This window comes from Eumetopias jubatus, unplaced genomic scaffold (assembly GCF_037043125.1).
Source record: "Eumetopias jubatus isolate StellerSeaLion01/CBP00866 unplaced genomic scaffold, mEumJub1_p1.0 scaffold_17, whole genome shotgun sequence".
NCBI classification, from domain to species: Eukaryota; Metazoa; Chordata; class Mammalia; order Carnivora; family Otariidae; genus Eumetopias; species Eumetopias jubatus.
The window spans coordinates 61,165,871-61,186,410 of record NW_028274823.1 but is presented as its reverse complement, the minus strand read 5'-3'; the positions used below and the strand labels follow the sequence as shown (position 1 = coordinate 61,186,410).

General features: G+C 33.9%; 1 protein-coding gene across 1 annotated transcript in view; it reads right to left on the bottom strand.

Moving 5' to 3' along the window:
• The window catches only part of CTNNA3 (catenin alpha 3), a 1,824,697-nt gene that overhangs the window by 474,703 nt on the left and 1,329,454 nt on the right, over positions 1-20,540 (bottom strand). The window contains exon 11 of the mRNA XM_028109632.2: positions 4,053-4,253. Coding sequence (XP_027965433.1) covers positions 4,053-4,253 — 201 coding nt within the window. The remainder of the gene's footprint in view (positions 1-4,052; positions 4,254-20,540) is intronic.

Here is a 20,540-nt window from a genome sequence, read left to right as displayed (position 1 = left end):
TCTTAAAACAAAATTATGTTGGTCAAAACTCTACTGGACACATAGAAATTCTTTTCTGAAATATTGAGTCATATCTAGTATATGGACCACAAATTTTCAACCTCTTCTGGATTATGGAGTGTAAAAACTACAAAAATTAAAACCTTTGTATTTTATCCTATAATTATTTAAGGTTATAGACCAGAGATGCAACATAAGAAAAGTAAGTAAACATGTTTTAATCTGGCTACAAAATGTAGGATATTTTTATGTGAAAAATATTAAATGAAAGGGATTTGATAGGAGTTGCTGCTATTAAATTTTTTAAATGATTTTGAGATAAAATTCATTTTAAAAGTCTATTGTTTAAATTGGTCACAAGAAAAATTTACAAGAAAATTTTGGAAATATTTGTTGGCTCAAGATTATTGTGTTTTTAAGAAGAAAAATTGCAACCATATGGCTCTTCTCCATTCTATTAGGGGGACGATTCTGGGTCCAAGTTTTCGAGTTTGGGCCTGATGAAGTACTTGATAAATGACGTTTTACTTGCCTTTACTACAAGTTGCCAGCAGTGGATGCTACCAGGATGTCTTGGTCAGGTTCATATATGTGCCTGCTCTGTTTTGGTCTATGAGACTGGCTGACACTGAAACCAGGAGGAGTTTGGTGGTTTTCAACAGATGCTTTGGGGCCTGCTAATTTCTGAATTTGATAAAAGTCCATAAATCAGATACAAAAAATACTGCTATCAGTCCCCTCTTTGTTTAGATTTCTCCCCAGCCTAGTATGAAAGAACTGAAGTTGGTGTTAAGAATATAACTTCTAAGCCTTCACATTAAAATTGAGAAAGTTTGCCACTTAACAGAAAAAAAAAGCTAATATAGTTCCTCTCCCCTATCAGGAATTCCTGACAGATGAAGAAACTTCATAACAGGGAAAAACTGGGCAGAATAAAGAATATCACATGGAGATAACAAAATCATGCCTCTGTTGAGTGAAATGCAGCATTCCAGATGTTGCCTACATTTCACTTAAAACCAACTGCTCAGGTTTATGAACAATGCAAATTCCTAAAATGTAACAGGGCAGCTCTGCTTCCTAATGCTGAGAAAACACTTAGAAGATCATCAAATCTTGAAAATGTGCTAATGAGCCACAAAGTCTGATTAAAATCAAAGGTGCAGTGCTCCAAAAACACTCTGTGATTTAGATAAGCATGGCTTAGGTTTCATCATTGATTACAGTACTTTAAGGCAAATTTTGCAGTGTTAAGGCAGTCTCAGTAATAAAAACAATTCACAATAGCTCCTTATTAAGTTATTTTCAGGAAGCAGGGTCAAGACCTGAGAACTATATAAGAGAAAAGAAAAACAGGCCACATAGATAGGCCATTCACTTGATAAAATGTGAATTATTAAGGCTTCATGACACAAAACATGACATTTCCAATTACTTAATTTGATGATTATTTATAAATAATAAGTCCAAGTTACGAGCAGATCTGAACAAAGATGAACGTCTTCCATTATTTAATTATGGAGGATAGAATAGTTGGAAGTATCTTTCATAGACAATATCTCTATGGGAAGGAAAATGCTCATGTATTTCAACTTTGGTTAAGATCAAACTGATCTAATTAGCATTTTCATCTAATTTATTGCTCAGAGTTCCCTTTAGGAGGTATGCTTTTGATAAATTTCAAGAAAAACTGGAGAAAAGTTTGGAATTAGACATATAATAGAAAAATGAGAATCCTTCCCCAAAGATAAACCAAAAAATTATCTGAAAAACTAAAATGACAAAATTGGAAAGTCATAAATTATAGTTACATTGAGATTTACAGAACAACCCAGAATCATTCTATATTTATTATATTGGGGCACAGGACGTAATTTTCCTGGAGAATTTTAATTAAAGTACATACAACTAATTAGAGGAAAAAGGACTTCTCTATCTTCTGAATGAATGAATTTTGTAGCCATATTGGTTAGTTATTGTGTAAGGTCATTATAAATCATAAAGCTATTTACAAACTTGTAATTAAATGTGTAAATAACTTTAATTTTTATTTTCTTATTTCAGATTCTAAGAATTGATTGTGAACAGGGTTCCCACAATACACTTTACATCCTGGACAATTTAGAATTTCATTTCTGCTTCTTTGTTCATAGCAGATATAAACTCCATCTTATGAAAACTAAAGCTGTAAACTTGGTAGACATTGTGACCATAATAGTGTGTTCACAGACACTGCTAATATGATTAAAAAACTGAGACAGTGGCAAGATATATGTAAAATCCTGGTAGACTAGACCTATTCAGTTCCCTGCAGGAAATTTTTATTTGGCTAAAAATAGAACCCCTGAGGCATTCTTCTTTTACTTACAATTCCAATCTCAGAAAGTAGAAAAAAAAAATCAGATAACTCTGTACTTGATTTGACCAATAAGGAAAGACCAAATTTAGTTTGTGGAAGAGATGCAGAACTCCCATAACACAATCGTCTCCATTAAGTAAATATATTGCCATACCTCATTATGTGGTATGTGTGGTACGTGCCACATGAGATCTACCATGCACCTTATTTGTAACATCAGTGGCTTTTGAGTTGTTATAGAAATATAACATCAAGGGGCGCCTGGGTGGCTCAGTTGGTTAAGCGACTGCCTTCGGTTCAGGTCATGGTCCTGGAGTCCCGGGATCGAGTCCCGCATCGGGCTCCCTGCTCGGCAGGGAGTCTGCTTCTCCCTCTGACCCTCTTCCCTCTCGTGCTCTCTATCTCTCATTCTCTCTCTCTCAAATAAATAAAATCTTTAAAAAAAAAAAAGGAAATATAACATCAAGAGTTGCAGATGCACCTCCTCCATCTTTCCTTAGCCTATCTTCAATGTTTCACTATTTTAGAAATATTTTTAAAGAGATCATGAGAAAACTATATGCCAAGATTCATCAATGATTTTCTATATCAAGATGCTAGGAAACAGCAACATTAATCATTAATGCTCTACAAACCTTGCTCAGCTTACCTTGCAGTATACCTCTTCAGGACTAGTCCCTAGTGAAGGTTTATTTGACTGTTATGTTTCTCTTAGTCATTTAGTTTTAAGAAGCAGCCCTCTCCTGTCCCCTCAAAATCACCCATCTTCATTCCTTCTACCACTCTCACTAAAGAATGTACGTATTGTCCAAACTTGATATGCCCTATCCATAACCTAAGGAACAATTCTCTAGATAGAATCGATGACTTAAGTATAGAATTTCTAATATTTTAGTAATCACGGGTGCACCATCACCCTAGTATTAAGAGGTAATTACTAAAAAACTTCATCCTGGGGATTTCACAGAGCACAAAGGGTTTTCACAGGAAAAGCTTCTGCCATGACATCTTCTAAAAATAATTGATTGCCCTCCTTCAAATTATATCCATTTTTTCTAAATCCATTGAATTCAAATGCTTCTGTAAGTTTCATGGAGAAATGTCAATAGTGTTAAAGACAAGAATGCATTTTAACGAGTAATTCAAAATAAGCATTTACTGGTTGATTTAGAAAGTATTAACCTGGGTGTTGCAACCAAAACAATGATTCCATATTTCTTAAGTAATCAAAGAAGATTATGTAAAAGAACAAAATGCTGTTCTGCAAACAGACTGTGGCAGAAGGCACAGAGCATTTCTCTGGAAACACGGGATAAGTTTGCTGTTTAAGAAATGTGAACAAAAACCTGGGGGTACCAATGATACAGCTAAAGGAGAATTTGGAAACTATTACATACTTATCACATCCGGCCTAATTATATATCCTAACACTTCTGGCATTAATAAACATTCATAAATGGCTAAGGCCTGTGGGTAATTTATATAATGCATATATTTATAAAAGATTTATTTTTCCCAATGAAAATATTTACTTCTAGAAATAAATTTCAAATCATATAACCACAAGACGCAAGGAACTATCAGATGGGAGAGCAACTCCATTTTAAAACAAGCAACACAGGTAGAGATCTGCTTGGTATTTGCTAATCAAGTATCAGGAACAGTGCAGCTGTTATTGGGGACTGAGACTTACCTGTACTTGTAAGGAAGTTAACATTTCTCATCACACCTTCAGTGTAAGCTCCTGGCTCATAACTGTCCATTTCACCTGTGACAATGTGAGCAACTCTTGCTGCCCGTCCTCTGATAGCACCTGCAGCACGGTCTAAATTATCAGCATCCTGGTCTCTCAATGCTATGATACACTTGTTGACATCTTCTAGGATATGGCTTTCTGAAAGTAAACAGATCAAATTAGTGTAGCATACTACAATTCATGCTTCTTCTGACTTCAGATGTGGTACTCATTGGGAACAAAGGACACACTGACAAAGAAACAAAAAGATGATTTTGCTTATATCTCTTTAATAGAAAAAAATTGTAAATACAGAATTTTGTTTTTATCTACATTTTTAGAGATTACATGTTATTTTAGATTTTAGTTCCAACTGACTTGATTTTAGATTTGAGTGACATATAGGTGCAAATTGAGGAATATTTTTAGATTAAAATAAAAATAAAACATAATGATGGAATACTTAATTCTGATTAAAAGCAACACTATGCAGATTATAAAACACTTAAAAATATCAGCTATCCCAAATATATAGAAAAATAAAACTATGGAGTTCCAATTCAACTAATGTTTCATTGGTGTGTAATAGAACTTAAGTTATAGTGTTACCAGAAAAAAAAGCTAATATAGCTCCTCTCCCCTATCAGGAATTCCTGACAGATGAAGAAGCTTCTTAACAGGGAAAAACTGGGCAGAATAAAGAATAAGCACACCAACAAGCAATTCTCTGGACACCAAATGAGTGTTCTGCGATTCCATTCTGACACTGCCTACCCAGAGATAGCATCGGATCCCACAAGTTAAGGGTTCAGTCTTATAAGACTGCCCTCCATCCCACTTCAGAGCCAGTTGCAGGCCCAGGTTATTACCTGTACTTCTGACCCCCTGGCTATAAATCAGCTCCCATGACCTCCTCCTTGGGTTTGATTAATATGCTAGAGTGGCTCACAGAACTCAGAGAAACATTTTACTTATTAGATTTAACTTCTTTAACTCAGAACAGCCAGATGAAAGACATGCATAGAACAAACTATGTGGGAAGGGTGAGGAGTTTCCACGCCTTCTCCAGGTGCGCCATTTTCCACACATCTCCAAACAGTCCCAACCTCGCAGCTCTCTAAACCCTGTCCTTTTGGGTTTTTAGGGAGGCTTCATTACATAGTCATGATTTATTAAGTCACTGGCCTTCAGCAATTGATTCAACCTCCAGTCCCTCTTCCTCCCTGGAGGCCAGAGGATGGGACTGAAAGTTCCAAACTTCCAAACTTCTAATCACATGGTCAGTTATCTTGGCAATCAGCCCCCAAGGGGGTGAGGGGATGGATGATACAAATGTCACTTCATTAACATAACAACAACACTTTTATCATTCTCATCATTTGGGAAAGTCCAAAAGTTATGAGTTCTGTACCAGAAATGGGACAAAAACACCAAATATATATCTTTTTTACTATAGATCACAGTATTACATCTGCCAATCTCCTTTGGTCTGCTTGATCAACTCCTACTATTATTCCAAAAACACTAGTCAAATGTTCCTTCCTGAAGAAATTCATTGCTGACCTAGAGCAAGACAAATTTGGTTCCATGTTGTTTGGGATTCTCATTAAATGGCTTATATGTTTTCATTACAGCTTCTTCCCATATTTTAAGGATGTACTAATCAAACTGTCTCTCTAGTAGTCTGTGAAATATATGAGCATAAGAATTTTACTTTATGGCTTGAGGTATCATATCTAGGCCCTAGTACAATATATGGCACCTGTTACACCAACAGGAATGTTTGTTGAATGAACGAGGTCCTCTGGTAACACACCTGGGACCAGTAAATTATTTTGTCTAAATCCTAAATCATGGGTTATGAACATAGGTAGACATATATCTGTGCACTTAAATTTAGTCAATTTAACCCATGTGAAGGACAATCAGGTCATTTGCATGAAAAGGATTGAACACTGAAAACCTTCATTATAAATTCACTAGAGTTTTAACCTAATTTGTAGCATTCAGTTATGAATGTGCCATTAAGGCCTATAATAAATCCAAGTGCAGTCCCATCTCAATAGAGAGTGCACGTAGGGATGCCTGGGTGGCTCAGTCATTAAGCGTCTGCCTTCGGCTCATGTCCTGATCCCAGGGTCCTGGGATCAAGCTCTGCATCGGGCTCCCTGCTCAGCGGGAAGCCTGCTTCTCCCTCTTCAACTCCCCCTGCTTGTGTTCCCTCTCTCGCTATATCTCTCTCTGTCAAATAAAGAAATAAAATCTTAAAAAAAAAAAGTGCATGTATATCATCACCATCATATTTCCCCTAGAACTGAAAGTACAAGTTTCAATGTGGAAGGTATAAAATCTTCAGTTTTTTTTTTTTAAGTCCACAGATGTGCACTTTAATGACACAGTAAGAATCTGTTATTGTTCAAATATGTTGGCAAGTTTTTGTAAAACTAATATACACACACACACATATAATAAATGTTTAATCTGTATTCACTAAAGGTGGTTAATTTGAGATTACAGAGCTGTTTTGTCTCAGTCCTATAAAAGTGAAAAAATATTTAGGGAAAAAATGTTTATTCTTGAAAGATTAATTATCTAATAAACTGTAATTTCTGTTTAATTAAATCATAGCTGCCACAAACTATTTTTTTCCTAGTAAATTTTGCACAGGAAATAATATATATACAAAGAATATTCACTAAGAATGAATTGAATGTTCACCTCTTCTGTAGAACAATGATATACACGGTCACCAATTTATTTTATTATTTAAAGCAGTGATTAAAAATATACTAAGGGTTTTTCTGATTCTTTTTTGCTGGCTTTATTAAAGTTTGTATGGTTATTGCTTTAGATTGAGCTGCATAATAAGAAGCCATAGTATTAATCGCATTGAAGAATTATAGAGGGGAGGTTAGATATGGAAATAAAAGTCCTACATGAACATATACAATATGTAAAAAATAAGTGAAATAAGTGAAGAGAAAAGAAACATATAACCAGATTTTATCCAAAGCAGTTATTTGAGAATGTCGGAGATGATGACTAAATGATCTTTTGAATTACTAAGATTAAATATAGCACAAAAGCATTAGGAAAGGTTTGCAAAATTTCCATTATTGTGACACTTTCCCATTACCCTGAATGTTTCACAAGATGACAGAAATTATTTGCATGAAATTCTGAACATAGAAAGCCAGAAAAAGAAAATAATGCTGGGCACCTCCCACATATGCACAATAACTAAACATTAAACTCATTTCTTAAAAACAATTATTTCTTTGCTATTCCTATTTCAGGTGAATTTAAGTAGCTAGAAAGGGCTTCAGGATAGCTTGAGTTTTTATGTCTAACTATATAAACTTAAGCCTCTAGGACAGAAATTAAACACCAAATACCTTGTGTAAAACTTCTTACTGATGTATCTCTGAAGTTTTTGCTAATGAAATAGGTTTACTTGTTAGACATAGCAGAGCTCATTAGGAGCTCTACCTCCATTTTATTTATTTATTTTTTAACTGTAGATGCACTTGAACTCAAGAATTACCTCAATTTAAAATGAGATTTAAGAGAAAGAAAATGTTATTATAGAATGAGTACATTCAGAATATTATATATTTGTTGAATTGTTTGAAGATTTGTCTTCATTTCAGAATGCCAGTTTAACATTTGATGTGGGGTGAGTAGTGGAATGTCCTGGTGTTAACGGCAAATCCTGAAGCACGTTATTTTTTAAAGCAGAGAATTGCTGAAGTACTAGCAATTTCTATCAATCATTTTACAGCTGTCCAGAGACAGAAAGGGTGACTTCTATTATGTTGGAAAACAGTAATAAAGCAATAAAGGAACGGATCTTAGACCAAAAGATAATTCATTTGTTGCAAACTTCTCTGTGTAACTCCATCTTCAGTCACTGCGGCATCACACAAGAAGATTTTGGAATGCATTTAATTTTTTTCTATGATTTTTTTCTTAATTCTTCAGTTTTCCACAATTAAAGCTAGATTTTGCCTTAGAGAAAGTAGAAAATGAACAAAAAAATCCAGAGAGAACAAAAAGTTAATTTACTGACTTTTGACTTCCAAAGCAGAATTTTAAAATCCATAGCCCAAAAAAAATACTGGAAGTAGAAGCATATTTTATTTGCAAAAAGCAGACTTTGTTGAGAGGTAAAAGTCTGTTTTCTTTTCATTCCCAAAGATGGGCTTTGAATATATCAGTGACAAGCCTGAAGAAGTAGAGGGTTTATGTTATAATCTCTTGAGTGGGGAATAATATACCATCAACTGTTTCCTCCCCTGATATCTGCATACCTAAAACAAAATTCTAAGGAGAAGAGAGAAAAAAATATTTTTTCTAAAGGTTTTTTTTTTTCTCTAGACTGAGTTATAAGCCAAAAGAGGTTAATTTTCTTAAATTGGCAAGGGTAAGATTAGCTACCCACTGTATATGAGCTCAGAGAGTCAAGCTAAGTTTAATTATAAGAAAATAAATTTCCATTTTTGCACACCTGGACCTATAACTGTAAATTTAAAACTCATTACATAGGCAACTATATAAATGTTCAGCAAATAAAAAACCAACACAGCAATTTTTCTTTCTCTTTTACCAAAAAATGTGAAACCAAAAACAGATGAAGTGCACCAGGAAGTTATTTTTTGTTTATGTGTCTACTTTAAAGTGGTTAAAGTTTCTGTTTGGTAGTAATGTGATCATGAGGATTGGTCTCCAAATTAACTGATACCCTGCATAAAGATGTAGGTAGGCACTATTGTGAGAATAAAGAGCATGTATGTGATGTGGGAAACAAGGGCAGAAGAAAAATTATTAAATTTCTTTACTATCTAGAGCCCACTGACAAGTCCCTGAAACAGGCAGACTGACATTCTTCTAGGGACTCGATACTGACATTTTGCTAAGGGCATAAGGCAATCCTAGCCCGACCTCCCCCCCCCCAACCTGATCCTGTAAGTCTACTTTAACATATAAAAATTCCTTTGGAAATTTCCTTTATCTCTAAACCTCCCAAGATACGTATTGGTAATCATTCCTCAAGCATATGGACCACTGATATACATCTGAAGGGTCTCATGACTCAGGTTTTATTAGGCGGTAGTAAATGGCCTTTTCCCAACAATAGCTAGCCCCCTCAAGGTCCTGGAAACCTTGCTTCCAAATTCTTTAAGAGACTTAAACTATCCCTATAACTCCTTCCCAACTTGAAAGTATATAATGGGCCACTCCTCATGACCCCGGTACAGCTCTTCTGTCCACGGGTCCTGTTCCAGTTCTTTAATAAAACCACCTTTCTGCACAAAAGACATCTCAAGAATTCTTTCTTGGCCATTGGCTTCCAACCCTAAGGTCTTTCCCACATCATATGGAGCTAAACATAAAACATTTTAAAATTTCTCATCCCTTTTCTTTTTTTTTAAAGATTTTATTTATTTATTTGAGAGAGAGAGAATGAGAGATAGAGAGCACGAGAGGGAAGAGGGTCAGAGGGAGAAACAGACTCCCTGCTGAGCAGGGAGCCCGATCCCAGGACTCCAGGATCATGACCTGAGCTGAAGGCAGTTGCTTAACCAACTGAGCTACCCAGGCGCCCATCCCTTTTCTTTTCTTTAATTAAAATTCAATTAGCCAACATATAGTACATCATTAGTTTCAGACGTAGAGTTCAATAATTCTCTGCATTCCTTTTCTACAGCCTAAAAACCTTTCATCTGTCTCTTCTCCCTAACGTAAGTAGTACTTAGAGTTAGAATATGAGATGATATAAAAGATAAATAAGGTACAATCTCTGTCCACAAAGGCCAGAAGTAATTTTTTTCTTTCATCATCCTTTGCTCTTCCCAAAATATAAATGTCACAATTATCATCATTTTATAATTCTAATGAAGTTTTGTTAAACTTTTTCACAAAACTCTGTAGTACTTATGCAGATGCAATTCTATAGAAATCAAAACCACAAAAGAAAGTCACTGAAGCCTTCATATTTCTTTCAGTATGTCTTAAGTAGGCTCTTAGAATTTATTAAAAAATTTATCAGAAGCTTGGAAATAGGCAAGCCCTTGCAGTGTCCTGCTGGGCAGAAATTGTGAATCAGGCCTAGGATCTAATTCCCCAGGGGTGTGTATCTTTGCTCCACTTGCTATTTACTATTGGTTAGGATATTTTACAACTCTACTGGAGTGGATGCTCATTTTGTTTCTAAAACTGACAGCCATATAAATGATTCTTGTCACATAGTAATGCAACTTTTTATCCGGTAGAGATAGAAATAATTTTTGTAGTAAAGATATTCCTGAAGGTTACATTCTTATTGCTTTGTAGTACATTAATAAATTGTGTTTCTAAATTAGGAATTTTATTTAATCATTCTTTCTTTAGCCAATTCTCCTTAAACAAGACTTATCATCATGATAATGAATGAATTTTTGACACAAGCTCACTTTAAATTTGTAAAAATCTTGCTTTCAACTTCAGAAAATTATTCTTTGACTATGTGCTTTGACTTGGAAGTTACTAATTTTGTTTGAAGTATTGTTTTCCTGTTCGGGGGGAAAAATATATAAGGCAAAAGTTGCATGTTGATTCATAGACCTATATTTTAAATGCAAAACTATAAAGCTCCTAAGAGAAAAATCTAGGTCTAGGATTTGGCAATGACTTTTTAAATACAACACTGAAAGTGTAAATGATGAAAGGAAAAATTGATAAGTTGGAATTCATAAAAATTAAAAACTTCTGCTCTGCAAGAGACACTCTTAAAAGGATGGAAGACAAGTCACAGATGGGGGAAAATATTTGCAAAACACATATCTAATAAAGGCCTAGTATCCAAAATTTATAAAGAATTCTTAAAATTCAACAATTAAAAATAACTCAATTAAAATGAGCAAAAGATCTGTGTAAACATCTTAAGGAAGAAGATACACAGATGACAAATAAGCATATGAAATTATACTCCACGTCGCACATCACCAGAAAATTGCAAATTAAAGCTAGTGAGATGCCACAATATACCTGTTAGAATGACCAGTTCCAGAATACTGACAATACTATGTGATGACTGTGGGACAACAGAAATTCTTGTTCATTGCTGGTGGGACTGCACAATGGCATATTAACTTTGGAAGACACTTTGGCAATGTCTTATGAAACTGAACATACTCTTACCTTACTATCCAGCAATCGTGCTCCTTAATATTTACTCAAAGGAGTTAAAACTTACATCCCCACAAAACCTTCACATGTTTCAATTATCATTACCAAAATTTGGAAACAACTGAAATGTCCTTCAATAGATGAATGGAAAAGCAAACTGATACATCCAGATAATGCGATATTATTTAGCAAAAAAATGAAATGAACTATTAAGCTGAAGTAGGGAAGCTGAAAAGACTCCATTTTCCAAAGGTCCTGTCTCTGCTGTTTTTCCACTAAGCACCATTTACTCCTGTTCCATAGTCTGCCTCTGAACATAGCCAAAAAAGCTATGTTCTCACTTCAAGGGGGACGCAAGAAAGTTAATCATTCTGAGTTTTGTCCTAGACCCCAAACACCTGGTAACGTACAAGAAGAGCCAAATCCCAAACATGTTTCAGGACATTAGCTTCAAACAAACCTTAGATGACATTGGCATCAATATCCCTACCTTCGGTGATTTATAGAATAACACCTATTTTTCACCTGACACTTGCCTTTGATTGTACCCTGCCCTGGATTCCTGTAAGAACATGTACCATAGACCCTTTTCTAATATAAGCCCCTAGTCCCAAGCAATGATGAAACTCCTTCTCCTTTCCTTCACAGACACTCTGCTATTCTCTGTCACTTAGGCTATTCAATACATTTTGTTTCCATTTTCTCTGGCTCACATTTGATTTCTATCCTGCATGAAGCCAAGGACCCTCTTGGCTGGTCCTGTGGGACCCTCTCCTGGGTCCTCAGATCTACCTGCCTGGATCAAAGCCACACACACACACACACACAGGAAATTTGAATGCATGTTGCTAATGAAAGAAGCCAATGTGAAAAGGCTACATATTGTATAATTCCAATTATATGACATCCTGGAAAAGGCAAAACTTTGGACACAGTAAAAATAAAAAGATCATGGTTTCCAGAGATTCTGGAATAAGGAGGGAGGGATAGAGGAAGCACGGGAGATATTCAGTGTAATGAAACTATCACTTATGATACTTTCATCGTGCAGAAATATCAATATACATTTGTCAAAACCCATAGAATTTACAACAAATAATGAACCCTAATGTAAACTATAGAATTTAGTTAATAAATCAATATTGGTTCATCAATTGTACCAAGAGAGGAGATTCTTCAAACATCTGGTATTCAGTGTCAATGTCCATTTTAGACCTTTAATAAGCATTGTTTAGCTTCTAAATTGTAAAAGAACTTATAATGTTTAATCCTACATAGTCAATAGCATTTATTATCTACAGAGGTCTACAATTAATGAGGTAGTAACTTTGAACATGCTTCAATTTTTCCCAGAATATAACTAAGAAAAAGTCTGGTTCTTTCCTCAACTCTCCTAGCTTTCATACAGTAATATCTATGTCAATTTGTTTGAGTTTTTAAAATAAATAATTTGGGAATGACTGTTGTTCTCCAAGAATTGTGCTAAACAACATATGTGTATTATTAAATTCTTATAATAATCCTAAAAGATATGTATGTTACATTTCAGCATTAAAGGTAAAGAAATAGAGACTTTGAACAGATAAGTATCTTTCCAAAAGCCATTGTTACCATAACAGAGCCACAACTCAAAATCAAGTTTGTCCCACCTGCTAAGGTCCTATAAATGCTAACATCTCACCCGGCTTTAAGATACAGTGATTCCATAATTATATTATTCAAATATCCCAAATGTATAATGGGAAGGGGAGATTACAAATTTAAAATGTTTTCTAAATTTATAAAAATAAAGCCAAAGATTATTTATAATATTATATAGTTGAATGCATTATATTTTTTCACATTAATTTTAATTGAACATGAGATATTATCTATGTATATTTTAGAAAGATAGCCTTAATTCTGCAAATATCACATGGATAGTGCTCTAGTAATGTTAATATTCTGGCTCTGTATAGAGCCATCACAACTAGAGGGAACCTAAAGTATTCTAGAGACTTTGATTGGACCCTACCCTGACCAGAGAAGATGGCCATAGAAGAAGCAATTAACAAATGAAGTTCAATTCCACAGCTATTTAGCTATTCCGATGTAAGAACAAAATTTAGGTTATTGCATTTTATGCTGCATCTTGACGAAATAAACAGAAAAAACAAACCAAACCTTAGGCATTCTTATTCAACCCATACTTTTCCAGAATGACTCCTCTTAGATGGAGTTTTTTCATGTTAATTGTCCCATTCTTCTTCTCCCATAGACTAAGAACCTATTAACATCTAGTATCAAGGCACTGGGCTTAAAAAAAAAAAAAAGCAAAATAGCTTTGAGGATATTACTAGACTGAACATCAGGATTGTCAGCAAGAACAGACAGTAGTGAGCAATTCTCCCATATTATGTAATAAAACCATTTAATTCTGGCACACTGGATGCCATGCTACTGTAAGATGCCTCTGTTGTTGAATACTCTTGTAAAAATCAGTCAGTATTCATTTGGGTGCTATTCCTTGTTTATAGTTCAAAATACAGAACAACTTGGGTGTCTAATTATTAAATTTGTATTTTGGGGCACAGAGATAAGAAAATCCCGGCTCTATTTTAAATGACTTCCTTGAGTATATCATACATATAGTAGAGCAGAAACTCCAAAAAATAAAGGACACAAAATGACAAATGTAAAGATAAAATTATAAACAAATGAATTGTTTTTAAGTTGGCAAACTTCATTCCTTCCTTCCTTTTCTCTCTCTCTTTCTCCCTTTCTTCCTTCCTTCCTTCCTACCTTCCTTTTTTCCAAACATTAAGTATAAAGTTCAATTGTCTCAATTACTTTCTAAAATACAATATTTCTCCACATTGAAAAGGCTAACAATTAAAAAGGACAAGATTATTATTGTATATATGCATAGGGAAGGTTACTTCCATAGTCAATGGATTTATTTAAACTCAGTCACAGTGTCTTTTTGTTGAAATTTATATTTCTCTTATATGTTGCTCTCAGATGCACAAAAATCTGCATTATATCTCTGTGAGATAAATTCTCTTTCTCAGTCTCATTAGTAATTGTTTTGAAAACCTATTAAAATCTGGAATTTGCCACACATATGACAAAGAAGCCCATGGGTTAGAAGTAAATCCAAGGCGTGGTTTCAAATCCCCAAATCAGTGTCATTTACTAAATAGTCTGAATCATGATTGTTTTTAACAATATGTAAAACCCCATGAAAATACATGTAATTGGACAGCAAATTATAAGAATTAATAAAAGGTGAAGGGTAAAAGACACTGCTTAAAATATATAGGTGCCATCCTTTCAGAAAACTCAGTATATTTCATTTTAGCTTGGATTTCTCAAGTCTGTGCTTATATTATTTATTTACCTTTCCATGGGGTTTCTCCATGAAGTTCCTACAAAGCTCTAGGAGATTCTCAAACAGATCCAACTCATAGCCATCCTATAACCTCTGAACTATCCTGATTTCACCAGCATCAGTCATTTTTTCTCTTTAAGATTTCTCTCTTTCTCAATGTTCTATGTATTTATAGGCTGTTATTTGATTTTCTAATTTAACTCTGAAAACATACACTGGATCCAAAATCTTACTGAATAAACATGGATTTATTCAGATATTAGAAGGATATTAAAAATCTCTTCTGTTATATTTAAACATTTTTTCTTCTAAGTAGGATGAAATTAGGCAGAGATAATTAATGATGCAGTTTATTACACTCTATTTAAATGTATTGAAATTGCTAAGTGAAATTGTTACGAATTAAAATTTCAAGAGAATGATTATAAAGTTTTTCACCTTAGTTATAAGTTGAGTATTCACATGAAAATGAAAGCTCAAGTCGATGACATGTATTAACACCTTGTAAATAAACCCAGCTATGGGAATGCTGTGGTAGAGCTACCTAATTAAAAGGTAAAACAGCCTTCTTTTCTTTTTCTGTGACAGGTATAGAAATGTTTGTGAGCAATTCAGCAATGGCAAGCAACAAATCTCCAAAATAGTTATTAAGTATTTCAGAGAAATAAATTCAGTCTTCAATCTATGCAGTGGATTGGTGAAGTTAGGTCAGGAAACAAGAGTTACAAAATTACGGCTCTCAAATTATTTTTCTGGTAAACAAAGATACCCTCCTACACATATATAGGCTTACAGATTTATGTCATAATTAAATTTAAATGCAGCTACTGATTAAAATAACAACTACAAATGAGTCTATTTTATAATGCAAACTAACCATTGGTAAACATAAATAATAACTTAATTAAGGGCCCCTAGGTGGCTCATTTGTTAAGCACCTGCCTTCGGCTCAGCTCATGATCCCAGAGTCCTGGGATGGAGCCCCGCATTGGGCTCCCTGCTCAGCGGGAGGCCTGCTTCTCCCTCTCCCACTCCCCCTGCTTGTGTTCCCTCTCTCGCTGTGTCTTTCTCTGTCAAATAAATAAATAAAATCTTAAAAAAAATAAAAAAATAATAAGTTTATTTAATGGAATGTCATAAAACAATTTAAAAGCTTATAAAATATTTAAATTGCATAAAAAGATGGTTATGGGAAAATTTTAAGAGAAAACATCAGGATATATATCTATTAAAATAGGATCTTTGTTTAAAATTCATATATTTGTTTACAATATACTATATAATTACATTCCTTTCCAGAAAGTCTGGAAAAAAAGTTTTCAAAAACTCCTATTGTAATTTTAATAGACAGTGGCATTATGGATAAGTTTAATTTTTTTCCCAAAGCATTCAGTTATTTTCCATAAAATAATACTGCATGTAGTAATACATAAGTATTACCATGTTAAAGATTACTATTTCAAATTATAGTCCATTCTTAATTAACAATGCTATTAAAGAATGAACCTTTATTTTCTAATGTAGTAGTATGTCCTCTAAGATGATCTAAACTTATTTTGTAACCATCTCCTCTACCAACTCACCAAGAATTAGTCTAAAGTGTCTTATTAAACCTTCCATTTTCCTGCTCTTCAGTCTCAAGCTACTAAATAAATCTGTATGCATGTTAAAAAAAAAAAAAAGCATGAACCTTAATAGGCCAAACTTGGAAAACTACACACACCTCCATTTGTTAGCAACTATATGTTGCTGAAGTAAATATAAATCTGATACCCTCAGATAAATCTTAACACTCTTAATTATTCCAGGATTATTTTTCCTCTTTATCTTTCTACTTGCAAGCTAGTAGCAATTGTAAGATATTTTTTAAAATTCATTTATTCAATGAGTACTTGTAGAGTTCCTACCACTATTTTGTCAAGGTATAGAAGATGACAAGATAAATAAGTCACCATCTTTCCTTTAAAAGAACTCACAGTCTAATGACAGAAATAAGCAAGTAAATAAACGAGTATAATGAATATATGATGCATGCCACAATGTACATGAGTAAGAGCGGCTAGACTATTTCCTTTTACTATAAGGTACTTCCTCTAGGTTTGCATATTGTTGCATTATATACCATGGATTGCTCCATTGAGATCAGAGTGATCACAGTGAGTATGTCTCAGTCTTTGTGGAAATACTTTTTCAAAGTTCACAGTGTATTTACAAGTTCCTTGATTATTGTGAAATTAGGGGTAGAATAATTTTCCTATCAAAATGCTAAGTGTACCTTCAATAGTCCCTAATGTCTCCAATTATGAGAGTTTGTAGAGAAGTAACTGGCATATTGTGGGAGTTATTGCTAGAGTGATTTCTGTATAAAAAATGAATTTCTCAACATTTCTTCTGTGACAGAATTAATTTAATGTATTATTTTATTAGATGGCTTATTTATTGTTTACATCTTTTGTTTTTCTTTGCACAATTTAACTGTTTTTAATTGCACATTTAATTTAGTTGCTTCTTTCATGACTTGCAAAATACAGTTCATGTCCTTTTTGTATGGATATCTCAGTTCAGCCTAGATTCAATTTAGGAAAAGAGAGGCATGAAAATTTCAAAACTTCCTATTTAAAGATTTTTTTACAAAATTAGTTCTTTTATTTTCCTAATTCTGTTCTCAAGAACAAGTTTTCATTTCATTTAGAAACTTCCAAGGTGAAAATTGGTGCAAATAGCAATCATATGTTCAGCAATTACAATGATTGCATGGGACCAGTGCAATCTATTTACAAGGTATTGTAGTTAAAAGAAATGTTTGCCAAGATTCAAACACGATGAACGACACTAGCATATAGAACAAACATCCATAAAATAAGGAACACAGTAGGTGAAGCTAGTGGATGTACTGTAATGAGGCTAATGATAATAAAATCAAGAAGAAAAGTAACATGACAGCAAAAACTACTGATAGTAATAAGAGGTAAGCTGTTAAAAAGACTGATAACAGTGTGAAACAAAATATGTTGTTTTTTGAGCTAAACCTAAATAAAAAGCAGGGAAATATAATATTTGTTCAAGATCTTAAATAAAGGTGTAAGATATTTTTGTTAAAAAAATGCAAAGAGCCTGGTTGGCCTACACAGCTTATTCTCCTTTTAGTTCTAAACCCCCATTGTCAGACCATCTAATCAAACCATCTTGAACAAATTCAGCGTTATTATCTCAGTAACCTTGCCTGGAAGGCCATTCCTTGCATTTAAGCATCTCTGCATGAAAAACAGATTCACAACATCTGGTCTGATTTTGTTTTCCTTTAATTTTCATTTTGTTGCCTTTTCCATTTTATTTCCTTTTCCAATCACATATGTTGAGCTGCAAATAGTAATTTTCACTCATATTGTGGTCTTTATTTCATTGTCTATTTTTAGGGTTAGTGGTTTACCTTGTTGCTTCCTGTTAGCTGTAAAATAATCATTTGAGGGACTATAATTAACTTTGCTCTTTTCATACAATTTTGGAAAATTGGCATACACTTTATTTTCTCATGGCATTATCCACACCAATAAAACACCTGAGTTAAAATTAGCCGTGAATATTTTCTCTATGCTATGTATCCATGGGTTCTGACTTAGTTTTCTTTCCTGCATCTAGTTGACTTGTATCTTCGGCTTTAGTGAGTTTTCAACATCTTTAAAAAGAAAGTGCTCACTTAGAATGATATTATTTCGATACAAAAAAAAAAACAGAGGAGGTATAAAATATTGTAACTCAAATGATAAACACGAAGTTTGACTTTGACAATAAAGAGCAACTATTTCCAAATATATAGTATCTCACATTCCAATATAATTTTGGCACGTGGTAGGTGTGTGAAAAAGTGAGGTTATCATATAATATCATAAAATAATATCAAAGGACTTAAATAAGAACTGGACTATTTTTCTCATACTTAAGTTTTACATCAAAACTTAGACATAAAATTTTCAAAATGCCATGTTATCAAGGAATATCAAGAGAAATTGCAGAATTTCTTTGCTCATTATCCTGCTATACCACAGATCTATGCCATCATCTGAAGAAAATTGTTGTATGAGCCCTAATATTATCACATTTTCAATGAATAAGGTCATATGTACTGAATTTAATCAGACTTCAGTGATGTGGCTTTATTCATAATTGACTTATATGACTATGTTCTTTTAATCCTTCAAGGGTTAATTTTTATATGCTCTGACTCATAATTTGCTTTCAGGTACCAAGAAAGAACACATTTCCCTTGCTATTAATAATGTCACTTCTTGGGCGCCTGGGTGGCTCAGATGGTTAAGCGTCTGCCTTCGGCTCAGGTCATGATCCCAGAGTCCTGGGATCGAGTCCTGTATCAGGCTCCCTGCCCCTTGGGAGCCTGCTTCTCCTCTGCTTCTCTCTCTCTCTCTCTCTCTCTCTCTCTGTGTCTCTCATGAATAAATAAATAAAATCTTAAAAAAAAAAACAAAAAAAAAAGAATCATTTCTTAAAAAATAAATAAATAAATAAATAATGTCACTTCTTGGCTCCAGCCAATCTAGGTTTATACCATTTGTTTACAAACCGCTTATGTCAAAATTAACTCTTTCCTAAAACAGCAAACTTTGAACATGAATGCCTAAACAACAATTTACAACAGCTCTAAAAATAATTGAGATCCTGAAGACATACAAATATGCACACTCACATAGACATACATATGCACATATATATGTTTTTATAGCTTTATTAGATTTAATACTTATAAGGGAAAACATCTTCATAGGGAAAATGTGAGAAATAGAAAAGGATAATACAAATAAACCAATCATAAGTTTCAAAATAATTATTAATATCCTACAGATTTGTCTGCTGTTTGTTTTCTGGGAACTCAAGGGAAAGAAAAAATAAAATCTGTTAGACCATCAGGTAATTAGTAATTTTTATTATTTCTTCTTCAAATAACTTACATACTCCAACCTCTTAACCTCCATGGATAATCCTGCAGGTTGTGTTCTGTGTGTGTGAGTGTGTGTGTGTGTGTGTGTGTGTGTGTGTGTGTGTGTTGGCAGATCTACTTCCAAATCTCTTCCATTTCAATTCTTGTAACTGCATGCTACTGAGGCAATAGGAATCTGGGCACAGAATCCAAAATCTTTGGAAATTTTATCCCTCTTTTCCCAGGTTTACTAAAGACTATTTTCTTTCTTTTTATTAGACTCCACATGTAAGTATGTAAGTGATACTATGCAGTATTTCTATCTCTTCCTCGCTTATTTCACTCAGCTTTATGTTCTCCACATTCATACATGTTGCCACAAATGGCAGGATTTAGTTGTTTCTCGTGGCTGAATAATAATCATAATCAAAATGATAATATATAGCATATTTTCTTTATCCACTCATCTGTTGACAAGCACTTCTGTTGTTTCCATATCTTGGCTATTGTGAACAATGCTCACTGAACGTGGGAGTATAGCTATCTCTTCAAAATCCTGGGTTCATCTCTTTTGGATGTATACCCAGAAGTGGGATTGCTGGATATAGTTCTTTTCTTTTTTTAAGATTTATTTATTTATTTAACAGAGAGAGAGCACAAGCAGGGGGGGCAGCATGCAGATCCCAAGACCCTGGGATCATGACCTGAGCAGAAGGCAGATGCTTAAATGACTGAGCCACCCAGGCATCCCACTATCTTTAATTTTTTGAGGAATCTCCATAATGTTTTCTACAATGGTTGTGCCGATTTATATTCTGGCCAAGAGTGTGCAAGGATTCCCTTTCCTCCACATCCTTGCCCACACTAGTTATCTTTTGTTATTTTTGAAGATAGTCATTCTAACAGGTGTGAGGTAACATTTCACTGTGCTTTTGATTTCCATTTCCCTAATGATTAGTGATGTTGACAATCTTTT